The sequence below is a fragment of the Entelurus aequoreus genome, linkage group LG03 (assembly GCF_033978785.1).
Source record: "Entelurus aequoreus isolate RoL-2023_Sb linkage group LG03, RoL_Eaeq_v1.1, whole genome shotgun sequence".
Taxonomy (NCBI): Eukaryota; Metazoa; Chordata; class Actinopteri; order Syngnathiformes; family Syngnathidae; genus Entelurus; species Entelurus aequoreus.
In genome coordinates, this window is record NC_084733.1 from 64,242,186 (window position 1) to 64,266,481 (window position 24,296).

The 24,296-nt window shown below is 38.1% G+C and overlaps 1 protein-coding gene across 1 annotated transcript in view; it reads left to right on the forward strand.

Annotated features, from left to right (window-relative positions):
* Positions 1–20,873, forward strand: part of LOC133645942 (attractin-like) — a 100,580-nt gene extending 79,707 nt beyond the window's left edge. Inside the window, exons 6-7 of the mRNA XM_062040868.1 lie at positions 11,455–11,569; positions 13,725–20,873. Coding sequence (XP_061896852.1) covers positions 11,455–11,569; positions 13,725–13,849 — 240 coding nt within the window. The 3' untranslated portion in view covers positions 13,850–20,873. The remainder of the gene's footprint in view (positions 1–11,454; positions 11,570–13,724) is intronic.
* Positions 20,874–24,296: the final 3,423 nt, after the last annotated feature.

Consider the following 24,296-nt stretch of genomic DNA (forward strand, 5'->3'; position numbering starts at 1 on the left):
GTGGGACCAGGCGACCTTCCCTGTGGCTGATGAGGAGATCGATTTTGGTGGGCCAGACCAAGTCTTCAGCAGCAACACCAGGGAAGAACCCTTGAAGTTGATGTGGTGTGGCTTCCTGGGTGACCTGTGCGATGCTCTCCAGGCCGTAGCAAAGGATCTTATGCACTCCCACCGTTCCCTCGGGAGTTCCTACCCTCAACCGAAGGGTGTATCTTCTGGCCATGATTGTCCTCCGCATCCCACCAACTCCATGCACAATCAATTTGATGTTCTCTCCACATAGTCCGAGACGCTTGGCTCCAGTATGTGTGATGTAATTGGTATCTGAAGCAAGGTCAATCAATGTTCCGATGAGATTGCCAGAGTTGGTAGTGACCTTGAGGAGCATCATTAGCACTGGATATTCTTTAGGTACACTTCCAGTGCTGTTGCAGATTGCTGTAGTGGTTTTGTTTAAGAAGACTTTCCTGCACTCTGTCCTCTGCTCTGGGGTTAGCGTTGCAAGAAAATCTTCCTGCTGGCTGGTTAGGCCAAGAGGCCTTTTCACTGGGACTTTACTGCCACCGTCCCTTTGAGTGGCGAACCTGGGGCAGAGCAGGTAGTGGTGAGCCTTGTCTTGCCGGCAATCCGCTTTACTGCAGAGGAACCCTGAGTTGCAACGGCCATCCTTGGGGTGAATGTTCAAGCACCTGTTGCACACACCATGGGTCCTTAGGTGAGACTTTCTTTTTGCCAGGTCCAAATCCCTGAACGTTTTGCAAGCAAAAAGCCTTCCAGCGTGTGTTTCGTCAGCACAGACGGAGCATGCAGATTGTGGCTTTGCTGGAGGCCCGCGTTGACCTGCAGTGACCCTGGAGAAAGCCTTCTTCGCCCTCTTCTCTGAAGTTTCTATCGGGCATTTCTCAGAGGGAGTCTTTTCCGGAAGGCTCATATCCAACTGGTCCAGCTCTTCAAGATTTACCTCCTGTCTCTTTAGGAATTGAAGAAGACACTCAAAGTGGTTCTGTTGGGCGAAACCATTGGTGGGCACATTCTTGTAAGCCACCCATTTCTCCTTTAGGATGTTCGGTAGCTTACTCTCCAAGGACTGTGCCACCAGACGATTTTTCATAACGTCCTCTTCACCCAGGATGAGAAGGTTGCTTAGGGCCCTTTCCACCGTCTGGATCAGCTCAATTGCTCTCCTAGGGTTATTTCCTTTTACAGGGGGCAGGCCTTGCACCTCACTCGCAATCATTTGGACAATCCTTGCCTTATTCCCATATCTGTTGTCCAAGCGTTGGAACATTTCCTCAGCGGACGCGCAGCTGGACAGGACTAGGTCCTTCTTCACTTTCTCACCGAGGCTAGCTAGGAGATGGAACCTTGTTACACCTGCCGTCCTCAGTGGGTTCCCCAATTGCTCCAGTTCTCCCCACTCAGTCTTCCAACGGTAATAATCTGTTATGTCACCAGAAAACGTGGGGAGACGTACTCTCTCGAGGGGGAACTGATTTCTGTAGCCGTAACCTCCATGATACATGTCAGGGATGCCCCGGGGAGCACTCTGGGTCATCAGCGGTGTGCTAGAGGCATTTGATGTGGTTCCAGTGCTGCCACCAACTGGTCCACTAAGTGCCTGGATTCTGGCACCTGAAGCTGAGATGGTTGTTGGGAGAGGATTGGATGGAGCAGCTTGGGTGCTGCTACCTGTAGGAAGTTCCTCTTTGAGACTGGGACCGCTAAATGGAGGCTCTGTGAGACTGACTGGGTTGTGCACGTCCTGCGCCCTGTCAGACTCTTTTTGTTGTCGGACTTTGTCATTCATATCTTCATCGGATGACTCTGTGCATCTTGGGTCTCACCAGCTATCCTCCCAGTCTCTTACTCGGCGCCACAGAGCTCGGACCTTCTCCTTGAGCATCTTTGTGTTAGCATATGAGATAAGAGCATCCCAGTTCCTGCATCTTCGCTCGAGCTCATCGATCCTCTCTCTAAGGCCATGTCTGGTGAGCTCAAAATCAGACCTCCGTAACTTCTTTATGTTGCAGCCCTCAACCTGGTCCATCTTAGTCTCTGCACTGGAAACACATTCTCCGATGTCATCTGCTGCGAACTTAGTCCAGATTGATTCTTGAATGAGCTCAACGGTCCCTGTGTATTTACGGAGGCACTCAGCTGTCTTCTCCGCTATGCAGGCTGCTTCTTCTTTTGCCTTGTCCTCTTCATCCTCGGTTTTGTTCACCGCATTGAGGGCTTCAGCATAGTCATCTCCTGCATCACTGACCCTCTCATAGTCCACTTCAAGGATCCTCAGCTCGTCAATCAGGGCTCTCTCTCCTAACAGTTTGACTCTGGAGGCAAGCTTATTGGCCCTTTTGGTGAAGGAGGATTGCGCAGCAGAGCACATTCCTCTGAGGGCCTCAAGTTCCTGTGTGTCCATTTTCCTTATCCTTTATCTGACCGGAGTTTGGTTTCACCAGCAGGGTCCTTTCCCTCCAAATAGTGGTTCTCCTTTGGTCAATGGTTGGGTGGACACAGTGTTGTTTCGCTTGGAGAGTTATTTATTTCTCTTCAAGGCTTGAAACTCATCGGGGGATTTGTAGGTTAATTACAATTTCATCCAACCCGGTGGTTATTACTGTTCAGTTTTTTCCGTATTGGCCCTCTGAATAGGGGTCGTCACTCAGCATAAAAGGAATTACTCGCAGTGCACTTTTTGCTTGTTTTATTTAGTAGCAGCAGAAGCAGCAGCAGCTGCAGTAGCAGCAGTAGCAGGTAATAACCTAAAAGTAAACATGAACATAAAACAATGTATCCATCTTGAATCATCAAAACATGAACATAATAAAACAATGTATCTATCTTGAATCATCAAAACATGAACGTAACAAAAGAATGTATCTATCTTGTATCATCATAATGTAAATAATAGACATGAATTCATCAACTGAACCATAATGTTGTCAACCATGATATGACATATTATCAATCACTGTGATTTTATCCTAACTTATTAATTTTAGCATTGCATTTTATCATCACCATTAATTTATGTCATATAATGTTTTAAATGTAATCAGAATTATTTATAATGCCACCATAATGTCATGGACAAACATACTAAAAAGACATAAAACACCGGCGCTCTGTTTGAGGCACACATTACACATATAAGCAGAACTACACAAAAGAACTAAAAATCCCATCAGCCACACCAGGAAGTAAAGTGCCGGTGCCGGTATTTTTAACTCAAACCTTCAAACTCTCAAACGCAGCCGGACACACGCAACGTGACAACAATCTAATTCAACAGATTTCAAACCGCACATTACTTTTAATTTTGCCAACGTTGTTTAAAAACTAAACAGTGAGTGTTTGCCCTGGTTGTGACGCAGCATGTCAGCCGCACAACAAGCGCTGCGGACATAGCAGACATACAACAAACAGAAAAGCAAGGAAGCAGGCAAGCATGGAATTTAAACAATAATTCAGCTGATCTAACAAAGTGGATGTAACAAAATGAGCTTACCAGTGGGGTATGCTGGTGACGAAGCACGCAGTTTTTTTACAAACGAAACAATGACGCCATTTTTAAAGCTACGTACATGGTCACCTGTCAGTGGTAGCCCCGCCCATCTTAAAGTCCCAGGTAAGTCCGCCATAAATACATATACACATAACAAATACACATAATAAATCCAACAGTGACACTATTTATTTTTTATAAATGTCTAATGATAATGTCAATGAGGGATTTTTAATCACTGCTATGTTTAAATTTTAACTAATATTGATACTGTTGTTGATAATATTCATTTTTGTTTCACTACTTTTGGTTTGTTCTGTCGTGTTTGTGTCTCCTCTCAATTGCTCTGTTTATTGCAGTTCTGAGTGTTGCTGGGTCGGGTTTGGTTTTGGAATTGGATTGCATTATTATGGTATTGCTGTGTATTGTTTTGTTGGATTGATTAATAAAAATAGAAATAATAAAAAAATTTAAAAAAACGATTTTTTAAAAACGAGAATCGATTCTGAATCGCACAACGTGAGAATCACGATTCGAATTCAAATCGATTTTTCCCCACACTCCTAATATATATATATATATATATATATATATATATATATATATATATATATATATGTATATATATATATATATATATATATATATATATATATATATATATATATGTATATATATATATATATATATATATATATATGTATATATATATATATGTATATATATATATATATATATATATATATATATATATATATATATGTATATATATATATATATATATGTCTTAATTAGATTATCCAAAAAATAGTGCTCGATACCGTGGTAGAGCGCAATATATGTGTATGTGTGGGGAAAAAATTACAAGACTACTTCATCTCTACAGGCCTGTTTCATGAGGGGATGACAGGTCTGGGCGGTATATAATAAACAGTTTCTCTTTTAAGCATAGGTTGCATCTTTTATTGCATCTGTAGTATTCCTTAGGCTTTGGTTTCTGAAAGAAGCCTTGTGAACAATCACAAGGCTTCTTTCAGAAACCAAAGCCTAAGGAATACTACATAACTCAGCAAACACATTTGGAACCTCAAAGACAATAATGTTGAATATTCAATAACATGGCAAATTATTGCATCCAGCACACCTTACAACAGTGGTAATAAAAGATGCAACCTATGCTTAAAGGAGAAACTGTTTATTATATACCGCCCAGACCTGTCATCCCTCAACAAGCGCAGCGAGATTGTATCAGCATGCCGTCACAGAAGGAAACACCTCCTAGGTAACACATGAGCCAATCACCACGCCCTTAAGCCTGCCTGTACCTACCCGTTCTGTGTCCTATATAAACCATGGTATGTGAATACTTCTATTAAAATCTCCTGATATATATATATATATATATATATATATATATATATATATATATATATATATATATATATATATATATATATATATACATACATACATGCCATGTTTTATATGGATAATTTTAATTTAATTTCAGTGGTTAAATGGCAGTTTGACTCATTTAAGCTAATCAAAGCTCTGAATTATGCATTATGGTTTTCGTGTACCATCTGGTGGTTGAGGGGCGCAATTGCAACAAAACAATAGGGGTGTACCCATCCATTCATTTTCTAACGCTTGTCCCTTTCAACTGTATAAAACTGTCATGTCACATGTATTGTGACTAAAATGATTACGGTTATAATTATTATTGCGGTATTGTTGAATCCGCTCAAACAGTACTTACACACACGCGGAAAGCTTTCAACCAAGTTTTAGTTCTTTTAAATAACTAACACAAATAAACACACCAAATACTTTCTTGGCAGAGGAAACATGAAATATTGTCCTGCTTCAGAAGAGCCATATTTTTATATGAGTGTTTAAATATGTTCATATTATTCCCTTTTAATATGTTCGTTAGAGAAGTTATTTTTTTTAAATAAATGCAAATTGGGTGTTCACTCTGCTTTACTTCCAGTGTATGTGACGTCATGCGAGTTCACTACCTGTCAAAGACATCTTGAGTGTAGTATAGAACAATGATTTGTTCAGTGTGAGTATTTTAGCGTTTATACAGGTTTAGATTAGACTATGGCGTTTCTTAATGGAGAAAGACGTCTTTTGTCTTCATGTTAGCAGTTAAGCTAGCTAAAAAGCTAACGTTGCAATTGGTCCATATATTTATCAAAGTGAGGTTATCAATCCCGTTTTTTTGATCATTTAAATTTAATGCCGATCATTGGGTTATCATTATCACCATTTATCATTACATCCCGAATTGGCAAAAAAAAGGATAGTAATATACTAGGATTGCAGTCTGTTAAAAATAACAGTTACCCTATTTCCTGGACTATAGAGCGCACCGGGATATAAGCCGCACCCACTAAATTTTGGAAGAAAAATAAATATGTCCATATATTAGCCGCACCGGACTATAAGCCGCATATATAAACGTTGTAAAATGACTTATTTACAAACCTTAATTGTTTTCAAACGGTGTCTGTAACACGGCAGTAAAGTGACTGATTAAACAAAACAGGAGTCATCGTAGCAACGTAGCTGCTAAATCAGCTAAACGGACTCAATAAATCCATAGTGACGTTTTGGTGAATCTACTGAGGAATTTGTGAAACTGAAACTATACAAAAATAATGCGTTTGTAAGTTATAAAATACTAACACAGACCCTCGTAAACGTGTTGGCATATTAGCTCATGCTAACGACGCTAGCACGTACAAATATGGCATATTAGCTCATGCTAATGGACGCTAGCAAGTACAAATATGCATGAAAACACTCCTACAGACATCACACATGTGATGGTTTAGTGTGTTTAAACTGTCTTGGTTATATTGTAAAATTTACAAACGTTGCTTGGAGGGATGAATGAAGAATCCATACGAGTAGAAACGCTATGCGTGGGCGGAAGACACCTCGTCCGTAAGATGGCGCCGTAGCACAAAGAATAAAACACTTTCCAGGTGTATTGGGTTGTTAGTTTTTTATTTTATTTTATTTTTTTTTTAAATCCATAAATTAGCTGCACCGTCTTGAAAGCCGCAGGGTTCAAAGTGTAAGAAAAAAGTAGCGGTTAATAGTCCGGAATTTACGGTATAATGGGAGTCAATGAGGCCGAAATAGTTTTTCAGAGTCAAACTGTTATTTTGTGGGGGGAGAAAGGAAAAAAGTTCTGACCGCTAACCTTCAAACTGAAAAATAAAATAATGTTAAGGAACACGCTTCATGTTTGTTTTATTGGATCTTGATTCAAACAGGCAACGAGTGTTCTTAACAAGTAAGATGAATAAAAAACATTTTATTTTCTATAAAGAAAAAATATATATTTTCTGTTTATTACGGGTTTATGTTTCATTTAGACAAAAGTATTTGGACAGCCACAGGAAGTAAACAAAGTATGAAGTCTTTTACAGCAATAAGATAAAACATAAAATAAGATGGCATTTTTTTAAAACATTTGTTAAACAATCAATGAAAATGTATTTCTATATTAATCACAAGCACCTCAAAGGACTTTACAAACCATGATGACATGCCCTGATCTGAACCCACATCCGGGCAAGGAACAAACTTTAAATGTCCAGACTGAAAAAACGCAATGGATGCCGAGTGGGTACGGGCATTTAATGGTTCCTTTAAGAGTCCAGCAGATGGTTTTAGGGGGATCTTCTTCCATGTAGACCGAGATCCAGTCGCGATCAAAAGTTTACATACACTTGTAAAGAACATAATGTCATGGCTGTCTTGAGTTTCCAATACTTTCTATGACTCTTATTTTTTTGTGATAGAGTGATTGGAGCACATACTTGTTGGTCACAAGACCCAACCTCCGGGCCGATGATTTTAGGTTGCCCTGAAGAATTTGGAGGTAATCCTCCTTTTTCATTGTCCCATTTAAAGCACCAGTTCCATTGGCAGTAAAACAGGCCCAGAGCATAATACTACCACCACCATGCTTGACGCTGGGCATGGTTTTCCTGGGATTAAAGGCCTCACCTTTTCTCCTCCAAACATCCATCCATCCATCCATTTTCTACCACTTGTCCCTTTTGGGGTCGTGGGGGGTGCTGAAACATATTGCTGAGTATTGTGGCCAAACAGCAAAATTTTTGTTTCATCTGACCACAGAACTTTCTTCCAGAGGGTCTTATCTTTGTCCATGTGATGTCAGATGATACAAAAATGTAGCCGTTTGGACACAATACCCAGCAATATGTTTGGAGGAGAAAAGGTAAGGCCTTTAATCCCAGGAACACCATGCCTACCGTCAAGCATGGTGGTGGTAGTATTATGCTCTGGACCTGTTTTACTGCCAATGGAACTGGTGCTTTAAATGGGACAATGAAAAAGGAGGATTACCTCCAAATTCTTCAGGACAACCTAAAATCGTCAGCCCGAAGGTTGGTTCTTGGGCGCAGTTGGGTGTTCCAACAGGACAATGACCCTAAACACATGTCAAAAGTGGTAAAGGAATGACTAAATCAGGCTAGAATTAAGGTTTTAGAATGGCCTTCCCAAAGTCCTGACTTAAACGTGTGGACAATGCTGAAGAAACAAGTTTATGTCAGAAAACCAACACATTTAGCTGAATTTCACCAATTTTGTCAAGAGGAGTGGTCAAAAATTCAACCAGAAGCTTGTGGGTGGCTACCAAAAGCACCTTATTGCAGTGAAACTTGCCAAGGGACATGTAACCAAATATTAACATTGCTGTATGTATACTTTTGACCCAGCAGATTTGGTCACATTTTCAGTAGACTCATAATAAATTCATAAAAGAACCAAACTTCATGAATGTTTTTTGTGACCAACAAGTATGTGCTCCAATCACTCTATTACAAAAAAATAAGAGTTGTAGAAAGTATTGGAAACTCAAGACAGCCATGACATTATGTTCTTTACAAGTGTATGTAAACTTTTGATCGCGACTGTATGCATTGAAGAGTCACGACTAGGAACAGCTAGCGATATTCCAGACTGGTACCTCTCCAGAAATGATCCTTGCATAGAGACGGCAGGTCAACTGGTCTAAACAGAACAGTACATAAACATGTTTTAACAAACTTGCTCTTTAAAAAAACACAATTTAGGAGGCCTCTTAAAGTGCAAAGTGCATATGGGTCGCCGCTTCTGATGGTCTGGAGCGACCTCGAGTGGTGATTTATCGTTAAAATGTAACCTTGTCAGCATGGAAAATCTGTGTGTGTGACTACTGGGTTTCCAGCGGACGAGTCGTTTCTACCATTTGTCTCCGTCTGAACCCTTTTAGCCCCCTGTCAGCTCCCGGGGGGGGTCTGCACACATACTGTACATGTGGACCAAGTGTCGTGAAGCTATCTAACACCAGGAAATGACCATCAAACAACGACAATAACCGGCGACAGGAGATAAAACAACACAAAAAGGATCTGTGTGTGAAAAAGGCGACAGTAGGGAACATAAGTATTTGACCCCCTGCTCCTTTTGTCAAGTTGTACATTTGTATTTGGAGTATTTGATCCAAAGTAAAAAGTGACTTGGTACTTGGTGTGTAGAAAGAACAACAACCTCAAAGCAAAATGTTCTTTCTTTCTCTCAATTCATGTTTGACAGTTGGGATTAGAGGTGCGAAAAATTGTTTAATGCATCACCATTTGAAAGTGGAGGACGCTGAATCGATGGCCAAATGACTAAATACCGATTATTTAGCAGTGGTGTGCCGTCAGGGCCATCAAGATCTTCTCTGCTGGCCTAACATAACCAGACATCACGGCATCGAATGGGTGCTACAAATTATGAGATCTAATATAATGGATTTCTTTATTTTTTCACGTTTAATATGTTTTTTGCAATTTTAATTTTGACAGTACCACATAAGATATGTTTTAATTGCTGATGCGGGTTTATTTATTTTTAAATGCGCCAGAAAATAACCCGTTTTGTACACTGTTGAGGTGGTTCAATGCACAGTAGGGCGTAAATGTATTACTGTATAGTATTTCTCCAGCAATGGTCATGTGGTGACATAAATGATGGTATTTTGAGAGGTAATCTTTGAAGTTGGACATCACTGAAGGCCTAGGCGGGAAACGCACGGCCCGCCGCTGTTATTTAGGTATGTTTAATAAAGTACCGTATTTTCCAGACCTCGGCCGCACCCACAAAGTTTTAAAAGAAAAATTATATATTTCCATATATTAGCTTCACCGGATTATGGGCCGCAGACATATACGTTGCAAAAATGTTTTGTAAATGTTTATTTACATACCTTAATTGTTTCCAAACGGTGTCTGTAACACGGCAGTAAAACGGATGATCAAACAAAACAGAAGTCATGGTCATGGGCCCACTAGCTGTGCAAGCTAGCTCTCCAATCAGCTAAACAGACTCAATAACTCCACTGTGACGTTTTGGTGAATTTACTGAGGAATTTGTGAAACTGAAACAATATGTTTCAGTTTCACAGCTAATAATTCTAACACAGGCACTCGTAAACGTGTTAGCATATTAGCTAATGATGCATGAATATACTCCTACAAACATCACACACGTGACGGTTTAGTAAGTAAGAACTGTTTTAGTAATATTGTGGAACTTACAAACGTTGCTTGGAGTGATTAATGGAGAACCCATACAAGTAGAAATGCTATCTGGTAAAGGATCAAATATTTATTTCTCTTGACAAAATCCAAATTCATATCTAACGTTTCATGTTTTTGTTTTGTTTTTTACATTTGGTCTTTCTGTTGCAGTAAAACTATAGTGTATATATCTTTATAAGGGGGTGAACTTACAAATCAGCGAATGTTTATTTCCTGCCCACTGTAGATATTGTATTTTCTGGACTATAGAGCACACAGGTAAGTCGCACCCACAACATTTTAAAAGAAAATAATATTTTTCCATATATTAGCCGCACCGGACTATAACCTACAGATATATATGTTGTGAAATTAGTTATTTACACAGGAATATTTTATAAATGTTTATTTACATACCTTAATTGTTTCCAAACGGTGTCTGTAACACGGCAGTAAAATGGCTGGTCAAACAAAACAGAAGTCATCGTCATGGACCCACTAGCTGCGCAAGCTAGCTCTCCAATCAGCTAAATAGACTTAATAACTCCACTGTGACGTTTTTGGTGAATTTACTGAAGAATTTATGAAAATGAAACAATACAAAAAGAAGTTAATAATATCTACACAGACACTTTAATTTATTAGCATATTAGTGAATGCTAACAACGCTAGCGTCATCACTTTACGATAGCATGTACAAATATGCCTGAAAACACTCCTACAGACGTCACACATGGGACGGTTTAGTAAGTAGGAATTGTTTTAGTTATATTGTAAAACTTACAAAAGTGACTTGGATTGATGAATGAAAAATAAAACGCTATAGACGGCTAAAAGACTGAAAGACACTCTACTTCCGGTTTAAAAGCACTAAATGGAAGAACACAAATTTGTCCAAAACATGTTGCCATAGCACAAACACTAAAACACCTTCTCAATTCATTTGCCTGTTGTTGTTGTTGTTTTGAAACTATGTTTATTGTGGCTGTCAGTGAACACAAAAATCTATAAATTGGCCGCACCATTTTGTAAGCCGCAGAATTCAAAGTGTAGGAAAAAAGTAGGCCGGAATGTACAGTATACAGACTAAGTGGATGTTTGGAGGGTGGTCTTGCATGAAGTGCACAGACATAATCCAGGTCTTTGAGGGGCGGTCCCAGCTGCTGGTAAAGGTAAACCTCAGCAGAGATGGGAGGTGTAAACTGGGTCATATCATTGCCTACTTGATCTGACACACACACACACACACACACACACACACACACACACACACACACACACACACACACACACACACACACACTCCCGTCTAATATCCTTACAGCAGTGATTCTTCTCTCTCTCCCTCCACAGTCTGTCCCCAAGCCCATCGCCTTGGAGCCATGTTTTGGCAACAAAGCTGCTGTGCTCTCCATCTTTGTACGTCTGCCGCGGGGCAGCGGGGGCATTCCCCCCCCAGGGCAGTCGGGTAAGGTTGTCTCTTGTGTGTGTGTGTGTGTGTGTGTGTGTGTGTGTGTGTGTGTGTGTGTGTGTGTGTGTGTGTGTGTTTGTTTGTATTTCTACCCTTCTTGAGACAACAAGGAATAGTACCATTGCATCTAATAGATAATGTCTCATTTGCACCCCTGGTGGTAAAATCTATCAAAATGAGGGAGGTCCCAAAAAGGAGGGATTTTGTGTGTCGGTTTTAAAAGTGCTCCCCTTCTGGTCAACATATGAAATTACAAGCGTGTGTAAAAATTTGAAGTACTCCCCCTCTGGCCAACATATGTAATAACAAGTGTGTGTAAGAAATTAATTTAAAAAAAAACTATGGATATAGAGACATACTGTAAAAACTTGAAATAAATAATGAAGATTAAAAACCAATTACAAAAAAATGTTTTTTTAAATAACTAAAAGCTTTCTTTTTTATATTTGCATAGTACGTATATATTATTAATGTTGTAAATACAAATCTTTATATATCTGGAAAGGGTGGTCCTAAAGAGGTAGGCATTTTTCGGAGGTCTCAAGAAGGTAACAAATACAAGAGTGTGTGTGTTGTCTCCTTTAACTTGGTCCATCCTTCATGTATCCTCCTTTAACTTGGTCCATCCTTCATGTATCCACCTTTAACTTGGTCCATCCTTCATGTCTCCCTCTTCAACTTGGTCCATCATTCATGTGTTTTTCTTTAACTTGGTCCATCCTTTGTATTTTCTTCTTTAACTTGGTCCATCATTTATGTATTTTTCTTTAACTTGGTCCATCGTTTGGGTTTCCTTTTTTAACTTGGTCCATCCTTCTTTAACAAGGTCCATCTTTTGTGTTTCCTTCTTTAACTTGGTTCATCTCTCATGTTTCCTTCTTTAACAAGGTCCATCCTTTGTGTTTCCTTCTTTAACTTGGTTCATCTCTCATGTTTCCTTCTTTAACTTGGTTCATCTCTCATGTTTCCTTCTTTAACTTGGTCCATCCTTTGTGTTTCCTTCTTTAACTTGGTCCATCCTTTGTGTTTCCTTCTTTAACTTGGTCCATCATTTATGTAGTTTTCTTTAACTTGGTCCGTCCTTTGTGTTTCCTTCTTTAACTTGGTCCATCCTTCTTAACTTGGTCCATCCTTCATGTTTCCTTCTTTAACTTGGTCCATCCCTCATTTTTCGTTCTTTAACTTGTTGTTTGTCATTTGTCTCCTTCTTTAACTTGGTGTATCATTTGTGTCTCCTCCTTTAACTTGGTGTATCATTTGTGTCTCCTCCTTTAACTTGGTGTATCATTTGTGTATCCTCCTTTAACTTGGTCCATCCTTCTTGTCTCCTTTTTTAACTTGATCCATCATTCGTGTCTGCTTCTTTAACTTGCTCCATTCCTCATGTTTCCTTCTTTAACTTAGTGTATCATTTGTGTCTCCTCCTTTAACTTGGTCCATCCTACTTGTCTCCTTTTTTAACTTGATCCATCATTTGTGTCTGCTTCTTTAACTTGGTCCATTCCTCATGTTTCCTTCTTTAACTTGTTGTATCATTTGTCTCCTTCTTTAACTTGTTATATAATTTGTGTCTCCTTCTTTAACTTAGTCCATCCCTCATGTTTCCTTTTTTAACTTGTTGTATCATTTGTCTCCATCAGTGTGTGAATATGTGTGTGAATGGATGAATGTGGAAATAGTGTCAAAGCGCTTTGAGTACCTTGAAGGTAGAAAGGCGCTATACAAGTGTAACCCATTTATCATTATCATTACCCTTCTTTAACTTGGTGTATCATTTGTGTCTCCTCCTTTAACTTGGTCCATCCTTCTTGTCTCCTTTTTTTAACCCTGTCCTTGTACTTAAAAAAATATATTTATATATAAATATTTGTTTTAATCGATTGTTGATATTTGTGAACCGATTAATTCGGAAAAAAAATGACATGAGACCCCAGGTCTGCCAGAGAGTAAGAAGATGGAGTAGGAGGGATAAGTGTTACCAAAGTAGCAACTTTCTTGCTAAATTCCGCACGCATTCAGACCCATGTAGAAAAATCAGGTGGCTTTTTCTCGTCTTTTTAAAACATTTTTTTAATAAAACTGACATGGATCAGTTACAGTCCTATGCTAACGATGCTAGCAATGCTAACATATGACGACGTCCTTGTCCCAGGTCTGGCGGTGGCAAGCGCACTGGTGGACGTGTCTCAGCAGATGTGCGTGGGCTACAAGGAGAAGTCGGGAGCGCTGAGGAACCGCAAGCACCCGCCCAGCGCCCAACCCTCCACCTGCATCTGACTCCGCCCCCCCTGGACCAGCCCCCCCCCCCCTTTCAGGAAGAGGTGCATGCTGGGAGGCTGTGACTGACAAAGTCAGGACCTTGATGGATGTCCTTACGAAGGAACTTTAGCCCCACCCCCCTCAAAGTGAATGATACACCAAGCCTGAGCCCCCCCACCCCGAATAGAGACATTTAAACCGTCTTGTTGAGGCGGCGTTGCTGCTAGAAGAGATCTCATCTCATCATTTTTATTATTTACTTGTTTTTTTGTCTCCTTTGCGCTTTATGTGAACACACACCATGCCCCGCCCCCTGCGCCGCATGTTGGCTACCCCCAGTACCTCGAGGTCCAAGTTTGCTTCGTCTTCTGGTGGACGGCACTTGAGTCCGGTTCAAGTAGCGCCACCCTCGTAACCATGGCGACTGTGGAGTTCCAACAGGCTCTTTGCAGGTGCAGCATCTTTATGGTCTTTGGTGAAGTCTCTTGGAACTAGAAGCTCCAAGACGTTTACACTGGATTATATTTACGGTATGTGTGTTTTTCAAAAATGTCCTTTTTCCTCCAGCTAGCGGGCCTCAGAAGCTAGCTTGTTTCCTTGTGTTATTAGAGTTTAGAAAAACAAAAAACACTTCGCTATTTCAGTTGAACTTTTGACAACGCGTGACTGAACAGGTTTTTAATTTAAAAAAAGATCTACACTATACTTACCACTTGTTTTTAGCGGCAACGCCCCTGAGAAGCTAGCTAGCATCAGTAGCTACGTTTTTGTTCGAGGGTTTCACCAGCTAGCTGTCTAAACCTCTGTTGTTTTCAAGTTGTCAAATGAAATACCTTTCTTGACTAAACATTTTATTTAAGGCTTTTATATTCACACAAATGCATGTTTACCACCAGCGTTTGTTATTCAACCTTCCAGTCTTCGCTTACCGCCAGCTAGCGTTAGAAGCTAGCTTGTTGTTTTTTTTGTCTTTTTTTGACGAAAAACCCTCAAGTTTTTAAAGATATTTATAAGTTTTGGTGAGCGTGACTGCACCTTAAGAAACTAGCCAGCGTAAGAAGCTAGCTTGACGTTCAATACTTCCGGAAGTTTCATGAACGTTAATCTTATTTTTTAATATCTATTTTATATTTTGTTTATTTTTCTTTGCTTACTGCTAACTGCCATGAAAAGCTAGCTTGTTCTTGTAAGGCTGGCCTTGGGTCCTTATTTTATTTTTCTTTGAGACGAGTGAAGCTAGCACGGCTATCTTTCAGGCTAGCTTTCTCTTCTGTTTGACTAAAACCAGACATGACTGCTGTAAAAACAAACAAACAACGGAAATTGTGCCGCGAAGGGCTCCACAGTGGCTAAAGGAAGTACAGTAGGGAAGGGGATTCATATGGCCACATTCGCAGCGGTTTACCTGACACATGAAACGTGACAAATTGGGCGGGGTGCAAATCTACTTGAGTAGAAAATGTGTTTTGAAGCAATTCCAACTTTGACCACAGTGTCAGTTGCTATGTAGAGTGGCACTTTCCATCATTTTCAGCAGACTGCATTGCAAAATTATTAATCCCTTCTCTACTGTAAGTACAGTTTTACCTCGGGATACGAGTTTAACTAGTTCTTTTAAATAACATTTATTCCATGCTGTGCACCCCACAAAACCAGCATATTTTAAACATACAACATGCCTTTTTAAAAAGAAAAACTAACTTCAAATAGGAACTATTGTATCAAAACTGTTCCCAACATAAAGTCATGTCGATCTCTAGCTATTAGCTAATGCTAGCGAGTTGTTTGCATCTTACGGCGTTCGCTCTGGCATTCACTACGCCAACTAGTGTTTGGGAGGCTCCTAGCCTGAATTTTTGCTAGTAGTCTAAAGCATAAAAACGTTACAATGTACCGTATTTTCCGGGCTAAAGAGCGCGCCGGTATATAAGCCCCACCCACTAAATTTTAGAACATTTTTTTTTCTCCATATATTAGCTGCACCTGACTGTAAGTCGCAGATATATATGTTGTGAAATGAGTTATTTACATAAAAAGATACTGTAAATGTTTATTTACATACTTTAAATGTCTGTAACACGGCAGTAAAACAGCTGATCAAACAAAACAGAAGTCATGGTCATGGACCCACTAGCTGTGCAAGCTAGCTCTCCAATCAGCTAAACACACTCAATAACTTCACGGCGACGTTTTGGTGAATTTACTGAGGAATTTGTGAAACTGAAACAATACAAAAATAATGCCGTTGTAAGTTAATAATACTAACACAGATACTCGTAAGTGCTAACGACGTTAGCGTCATTACATCACGATAGCACGTACACATATGCATGCAAACACTCCTACAGACATCACACATGGGATGTTTTAGTACGTATGAATTGTTTTAGTCATATTGTAAAACTTACAAACGTTGCTTGGATTGATGAATGGAGTAGAAACATGGGTAGAAACGCTATGTATGGCTGGCTACAAGACTGAACAACACTTCTATTTCTGATTAAAACCACTAAATGAAAGGAAACTTATGGCGCCATAGCACAAACACCTCAGCGTATTTACTTGTTTTTTTTGGTGTTTTTTTAACTTATTATGGCCATCGGTGAAGAAGAATCCGTAGATTAGCTGCACCGTTTTATAAGCCGCAGGGTTCAAAGTGAAGTTCACATCTTACTTTCAGCAGAATATTTCCTAAGCTCGATGACAAAAACGGTTTACGACCTTTCAAATACGATTTCTGGCATAAGGAGAACTGTCACCTTCAAACTCCAATAAAGTAACGCTTCCTGAGGCTGAGCCAATCAGCGGCCACAAAATTAAACGGCGTGCTCTGATTGGGCCATTACTACTGTAGTATGAATATGTTTAGTTATTTTAGCCAAATTCAGGACAAAATCACGTAGAATATATCTTCCCCCCTGCTGCTTAAGACCATTTTGACATATGACATACCTTTTTAAAAAGAAACACGTAAGTTTTAGTTCAAAAATGTATTTAAAAGGAGTTCATCTTACTGTGGCATTCAATACGCCAACTAGTGGCGGGGAGGCTCCTCGCCTGAGTTTTAAAACACAACAATAGAATGTACTACAGTACGTACACAAAGCTTGTAGTGATGTCACACAGGAAGTAGGTATACTCCCATCTGGCAGCCATGACAATGCGCTTTTAGTCCACATTTCTTTCATCATTTCCGACCCCTACAGGCAGAACTAGGTATTTTTTCTTGTGTTTTTTTTTTTTTTTTTTTAGCTTAACGCCATCCTTTTTGTAGTCCAGATTCTCCAGACAAGTCCGAGATTTCTTTATTTAATCCAATAAATACCACCCGGGCCTTCTTGTCCTTGTCATGTCGCTCTTTAGCTGTAAGCTAATGCTAGCAAGTAGGACACGCTTCGTTGTGTCGTTTGTTATGCTAGCTCGCGGTGAGCAGGCTCCTCCCCCTAAAGCACAACAGTAGTCTCCAAGAACTCGGGCATGCGTATCCCCAGGTAAAGGAAGGACCGTGTGAGAAGAACTTTGGAGTTGTGCAAAGAAAAACGGAGTCATCATGACTTGCCACAACTAAAGCATAAAAACCACAATGCAAAATATTTGTTTTCACCTATTTCAATTCAATAACACGCGCGCACACACACACACACACACACCCACGTGTCACTTCCTGTGCAGTCACTTCCTGTGCAGTCACTTCCTGCTACTTCAGGATGGCTTTGAGGTGATTTTTCGGGAAAACTGCGAGTATTTTGGGATGATATTCGTCCTCATTTTGCCGACTGTTAAGAATGAAAAAAAAAAAAGACAGACAGGAAACGGACGTTTAAAAAAAAAAAAAATGATGAATTATTTTATATTCTTTACTTCATTTTTTTTTAACGCACATTATTTTGGAAAAAAATCTAAATCTTGTATTTTGATTTTCTTTCTTAGGCACAATAGGGTTAGTTTTTGTCCATGAATGTAACGCTAGCTTGTTGTGCAGGATGAAGATCCTACTGCTGTAATAATAACTGCTTCCAAAGATGGAGTCATGGGAACACAACAAAAAGGCAGATAAATTACCTTTTTTTTTTAAAAATTTTAACTTGACCTTTTCACCTCCTGTTTACCGCCAGCTTCCTTCTTTGCGTTTACATCTGTTGTTCATTCTAACGACTCATCTACGTGCTCGTGTTGTTGTCCAATCCCTGCTGAAGCTTTCGTTTGGGGGCTTTTATTGTAAAGGGCAGGAGGAAGCGTGCCGTCTGAAATGCCGGGAATGGACATGAATAGTGCCGTGGGGCTGCACAGGCTTGGACCTTTGATCGTTCCCTAAGGATGTCGGACTCAAGGGGGTTTGACCTTTGACCTCTTAACGCGTCGGCCATCTTGGCCTCCAACCTGCTGAACGAAAGCCCTCAAACGCTGTTTTATTTCATCATGGTTTATTTACTGCGGTACCTCGGTTTTCCTCACTCATTTCAAAAATATGAACAAAATTGTATAAAATTTTACTTTATTGAACAATTCTTCCTTGAATTCAATAGTGGATGTATAGGGGTCATTTCTCACCTTCTTTATCAAAGTTCTGGCCTTCAGAAGATTGACGGAGTCACCATCTTATTGTTTGAGTACTGGATTGTGCTGCAAAACGGACGACTTTGTCATTTATCAGGATGTTTGGCCCTAGAACCATCGAGACGTGTACGAAAATGGGCCACGATTTGTCAAACTGAATCCCAGGAAAAGCGGGGCGTCTAAAAACCGAGGTGGCACTGTTCTTACGAGTGGTCATGAGAACCAGGTCATTGTCCCGCCCCTCTGGTGTTCCTGTTTGTTGATTTGTATCATTTAGGAATCTTTGTAAATAACGATGAATGACATTTTCTCGGACGGTTTTAAAAAGTTAGTAATTTATGCAGTGTTAAAAAACAAAAAAAGTGATTGCTTCGCGTTTCATTAGCATCTTTTGTATGTGAAGAAGCAAATGTTGTAAACCTTCAATAGAAGCTTGTAATTTACTGAGGTGTACATAAACATTTTGGACTGATTCAATGTGAACATTAAAACTAGAAGTGGACTCCTTGTCTTCACTTCTTCACCAACGTTGTTCCTAAGAGTCGACACGGAACACCGTGTGTCACTTGGACAGCCAACTTGTGATCAGGAAGCACTTGTTTCTCTCACCAGGAAAAGCTCGTAGTTGGAGGCGTGGCGTGCTGCATTTGACATCGGTTTTTGTCACCGTCATCCATGTAAACGAAACTGTGAAAAAAAGAATAATCAAAAGATGAAAGAAAAAATCAAATAAAAAATCTTAGTACAAAAAAATAAATAGAACTAAGGTAAACATAACTAAGAGGGTAAAAACAAAAATCAATAAAACATGAATTATAAAAAAAAATGGAACTAAGAAGAAAAAATAACTAGTAGATGGAACAAAAAAAAATCAAACTAAGAAAAAAACTGAAATAAATATTTACAAATAAATGGAATTAAGAAAAAAAAACAATTGAAAAAATCTTAATATAAAAAATATAAATAGAACTAAGGTAAACGTAACTAAGAGGGTAAAAACTATAATAATGAATAATTAAAAAATATATGTAATTAAAAAATGTATATGAGAACAAAACTAAAATAAATATTAAAAAAGAATAAAGCAATACATGGAACTAAGAAACAAAACTACAATAAAAAGAATAATACAATGATGAGAAAATACAAATAAATGGAATAAGGAAAAACAATTAAAAACATGGATATAAAATTAATAGAATTAAGGAAATAAATACAAAAATAAGAAGATAATTATGATAATAAATGAAGAAATAATTATTGATAAATAATACATTAACAAATTAATGGAACTAAAAAAAAGAAAGAACTGAAATGAATATTTAAAGAATAAAGACATAAATGAAACTAAGAGAAAAACTATAATAAGAATAGTAAAAAAAAATGGAACTAAGACAAACAATAAATGAAAAAATAAAAATAATGGAATGAAGAAAAAACTAATAATAAATGCATCAATAAATGGAAATAAGAAAAAACTAAAACACATTTTAAAAAATAATCAAACAACAAATACAACTAAGAAAAAGACTCCTGTGTGATAAAAATAATGAATGACAAAACAAACATGGAATTAAGAAAAAGCTAGAATGAATAAAAATAAATAAAAAATGGGATGAAGAAAAAAAAACTATACTACTTAAAAAAAATATATATTAAAGCACTAAGAAAAAAAACTACAATAAAAAGGATAAGAACATACAAATAAATGGAATGAGCAAAATCAATAAAATAAATAAATAAATACAATTAAGGAAAGTAATACAAAAATAATAAAGTGAATTAAGATAATAAATGAAATAAATAATTATTTGTAAATAACACATTAAAAAAAAATAAAACTAAGAAAAAAAAATAGAACCAAGAAAAAAAGGGTTTTAACATATTTTCCTTCAATAATCCATCCAATTCTCTTTTATTTTCTCTTTAGTTAGAAAATGGCCACGCTCAAACCCAGGAGAACAAACTTAAAGTGACAAGAGTGAGAAGAGAAAATATAACATTCAAATTTTATTGTGTGAATAAATTATTCGTAATAAAAGTGGTGGAATTGAATAAACTCATTTTTAAACATGTTATGAAATATGTTGTTTCGAAATAACAAACCAAAAACAACTCTCAGAATGATAGTTTTACAAAATTATAATTCAAACAATAAACTTGAACACTGGAGAAAAAAAAATGCATCTGCTTTCTGCCCTCGCTTCCTAATGTTAGACTTTAGCAAAAAAAAACATTTAATACTTCATAAATGTTTTATGTTTTAACATTTACAAAACTATATATTTATATACATATACACATACATATCCATCCATCCATCTTCTTCCGCTTATCCGAGGTCGGGTCGCGGGGGCAGCAGCCTAAGCAGGGAAGCCCAGACTTTCCTCTCCCCAGCCACTTCGTCCAGCTCCTCCCGGGGGATCCCGAGGCGTTCCCAGGCCAGCCGGGAGAAATAGTCTTCCCAACGTGTCCTGGGTCTTCCCCGTGGCCTCCTACCGGTCGGACGTGCCCTAAACACCTCCCTAGGGAGGCGTTCGGGTGGCATCCTGACCAGATGCCCGAACCACCTCATCTGGCTCCTCTCCATGTGGAGGAGCAGCGGCTTTACTTTGAGCTCCCCCCGGATGGCAGAGCTTCTCACCCTATCTCTAAAGGAGAGCCCCGCCACCCTGCGGAGCAAACGCATTTTGGCCGCTTGTACCCGTGATCTTGTCCTTTCGGTCATAACACAAAGCTCATGACCATAGGTGAGGATGGGAACGTAGATCGACCGGTAAATTGAGAGCTTTGCCTTCCGGCTCAGCTCCTTCTTCACCACAACGGATCGATACAGCGTCCGCATTACTGAAGACGCCGCACCGATCCGCCTGTCGATCTCACGATCCACTCTTCCCTCACTCGTGAACAAGACTCCGAGGTACTTGAACTCCTCCACTTGGGGCAGGGTCTCCTCCCCAACCCGGAGATGGCACTCCACCCTTTTTCCGGGCGAGACATATATACATATAAATCCAAATGCATACATATACATATATATATTTATAGATATAGTGTCCACAGTCAAGCGTGTTTTGCATCGCTTTGCATCAGGCTAGAATTAAGGTTTTAGAATGGCCTTCCCAAAGTCCTGACTTATTTGTGTGGACAATGCTGAAGAAACAAATCCATGTCAGAAAACCAACAAATTTAGCTGAACTGCACCAATTTTGTCAAGAGGAGTGGTTCTGGTTCAACCAGAAGTTTGCCAGAAGCTTGTGGATGGCTACCAAAAGCGCCTTATTGCAGTGAAACTTGCCAAGGGACATGTAACCAAATATTAACATTGCTGTATGTATACTTTTGACCCAGCAGATTTGGTCACATTTTCAGTAGACCCGAAATAAATTCATAAAAGAACCAAACTTTATGAATGTTTTTTGTGACCAACAAGTATGTGCTCCAATCACTCTATCACAAAAAAACAAGAGTTGTAGAAAACTATTGGAAATTCAAAACAGCCATGACATTATGTATGTATATATATATATATATATATATATATATATATATATATATATATATATATGTGTGTGGGAAGAAAAAATCTATTCGAATTCGAATCGCGATTCTAACGTTGTGCGATTCAGAAACGATTCTCATTTTTAAAAAATTTATTTTTTTAAAATTTAATTTTTATTTTTTTTTTTCATTTAAATTTTTTTTTTTTTTTTTAATTAATCAATCCAACAAAACAATACACGGCAATACCATAACAATGCAATCCAATTCCAAAACCAAACCCGACCCAGCAACACTCAGAACTGCAATAAACAGAGCAATTGAGAGGAGACACAAACACGACACAGAACAAACCAAAAGTAGTGAAACAAAAATGAATATTATCAACAACAGTATCAATATTAGTTACAATTTCAACATAGCAGTGATTAAAAATCCTTCATTGACATTATCATTATACATTTATAAAAAATAAAAGAAATGAACAATAGTGTCACAGTGGCTTACACTTGCATCGCATCTCATAAGCTTGACAACACACTGTGTCCAATATTTTCACAAAGATAAAAGAAGTCATATTTTTGGTTCATTTAATAGTTAAAACAAATTTACATTATTAGTTGATAAAACATTGTCCTTTGCAATTATAAAAGCTTTTTACAAAAATCTACTACTCTGCTTGCATGTCAGCAGACTGGGGTAGATAATGCTGAAATCCTATGTATTGAATGAAGAGAGAATCGTTTTTGAATCGGGAATCGTGTTGAATCGGAAAAAAAAAAAATTGATTTTGAATCGAATCATGACCCCAAGAATCGATATTGAATCGAATCATGGGACACCCACAGAATCGCAACCCTAACATATATATATATATATAAAAAAAATATATATACTGTATATAGATATGTATGTGTATATATATATATATATATATATATATATATATATATATATATATATATATATATCAATGTTTATTTATATAGCCCTAAATCACAAGTGTCTCAAAGGGCTGCACAAGCCACAACGACATCCGCGGTACAGAGCCCACATAAGGGAAAGGAAAAACTCACAACCCCAATGGGACGTCAATGTGAATGACTATGAGAAACCTTGGAGAGGACCCCCCCCCCCCCCCCCCCCCCTCTAGGGGAGACCGGATGCAATGTACGTCGAGTGGGTCTGACATAATATTGTGAAAGTCCAGTCCATAGTGGATCTAACATAATAGTGAGAGTCCAGTCCATAGTGGGACCAGCAGGAGACCATCTTCCCAACCGATGCACAGGCGAGGCGGGTCCCGACTCTGGACAGCCAGCACTTCATCCATGGCCACCGGACCTGTGTCCGGGGGCCATGGGGGGAGGGGACACATAATTATATATATTATATAACACATAGTATATATATATATATATATATATATATATAATGTGTGTATATATATATGTATATGTACATTTATATATACATATACACATTCAGTACAGGCCCAAAGTTTGGACACACCTTCTCCTCACTCTTGGCATCCTCTCGATGAGCTTCAAGCACACCTGTGAAGTGAAAACCATTTCAGGTGACTACCTCTTGAAGCTCGAGAGAATGCCAAGAGTGTGCAAAGCAGTAATCAGAGCAAAGGGTGGCTATTTTGAAAAAACTAGAATATAAAACATGTTTTCAGTTATTTCACCTTTTTTGTTAAGTACATAACTCCACATGTGTTCATTCATAGTTTTCATGCCTTCAGTGACAATCTACAATGTAAATAGTCATGAAAATAGAGAAAACGCATTGAATGAGAAGGTGTGTCCAAACTTTTGGCCTGCACTGTACATATATATATATATATATACACATATCCACATATAAATATATAAACACATATATACACACATACTGTATACATACACATATATATATATACACATACATAAATAAATACATGTGTGTATAGGTGAGTTTTCCTTGCCCGTATGTGGGCTCTGTACCGAGGATGTCGTTGTGGCTTGTACAGCCCTTTGAGACACTTGTGATTTAGGGCTATATAAATAAACATTGATTGATTGATATATATATATATATATATATATGTATATATACATTTATATACATATATATGTATGTATACATGTGTGTATATATATATATATATATATATATATATATATACATATATATATATATATATATATATATATATATATATATATATATATATATATATATATATATATATATATATATATACATGTGTGTATATATATATATATATATGTATATACAAATATATATACTTTCATACATATACCTACATATAAATACACATACATAATCATATATACACACATTTATAGAATCACTTTTTTCATCATTGCTAATCAAGAAAACGTTTTGTTTTGTACAT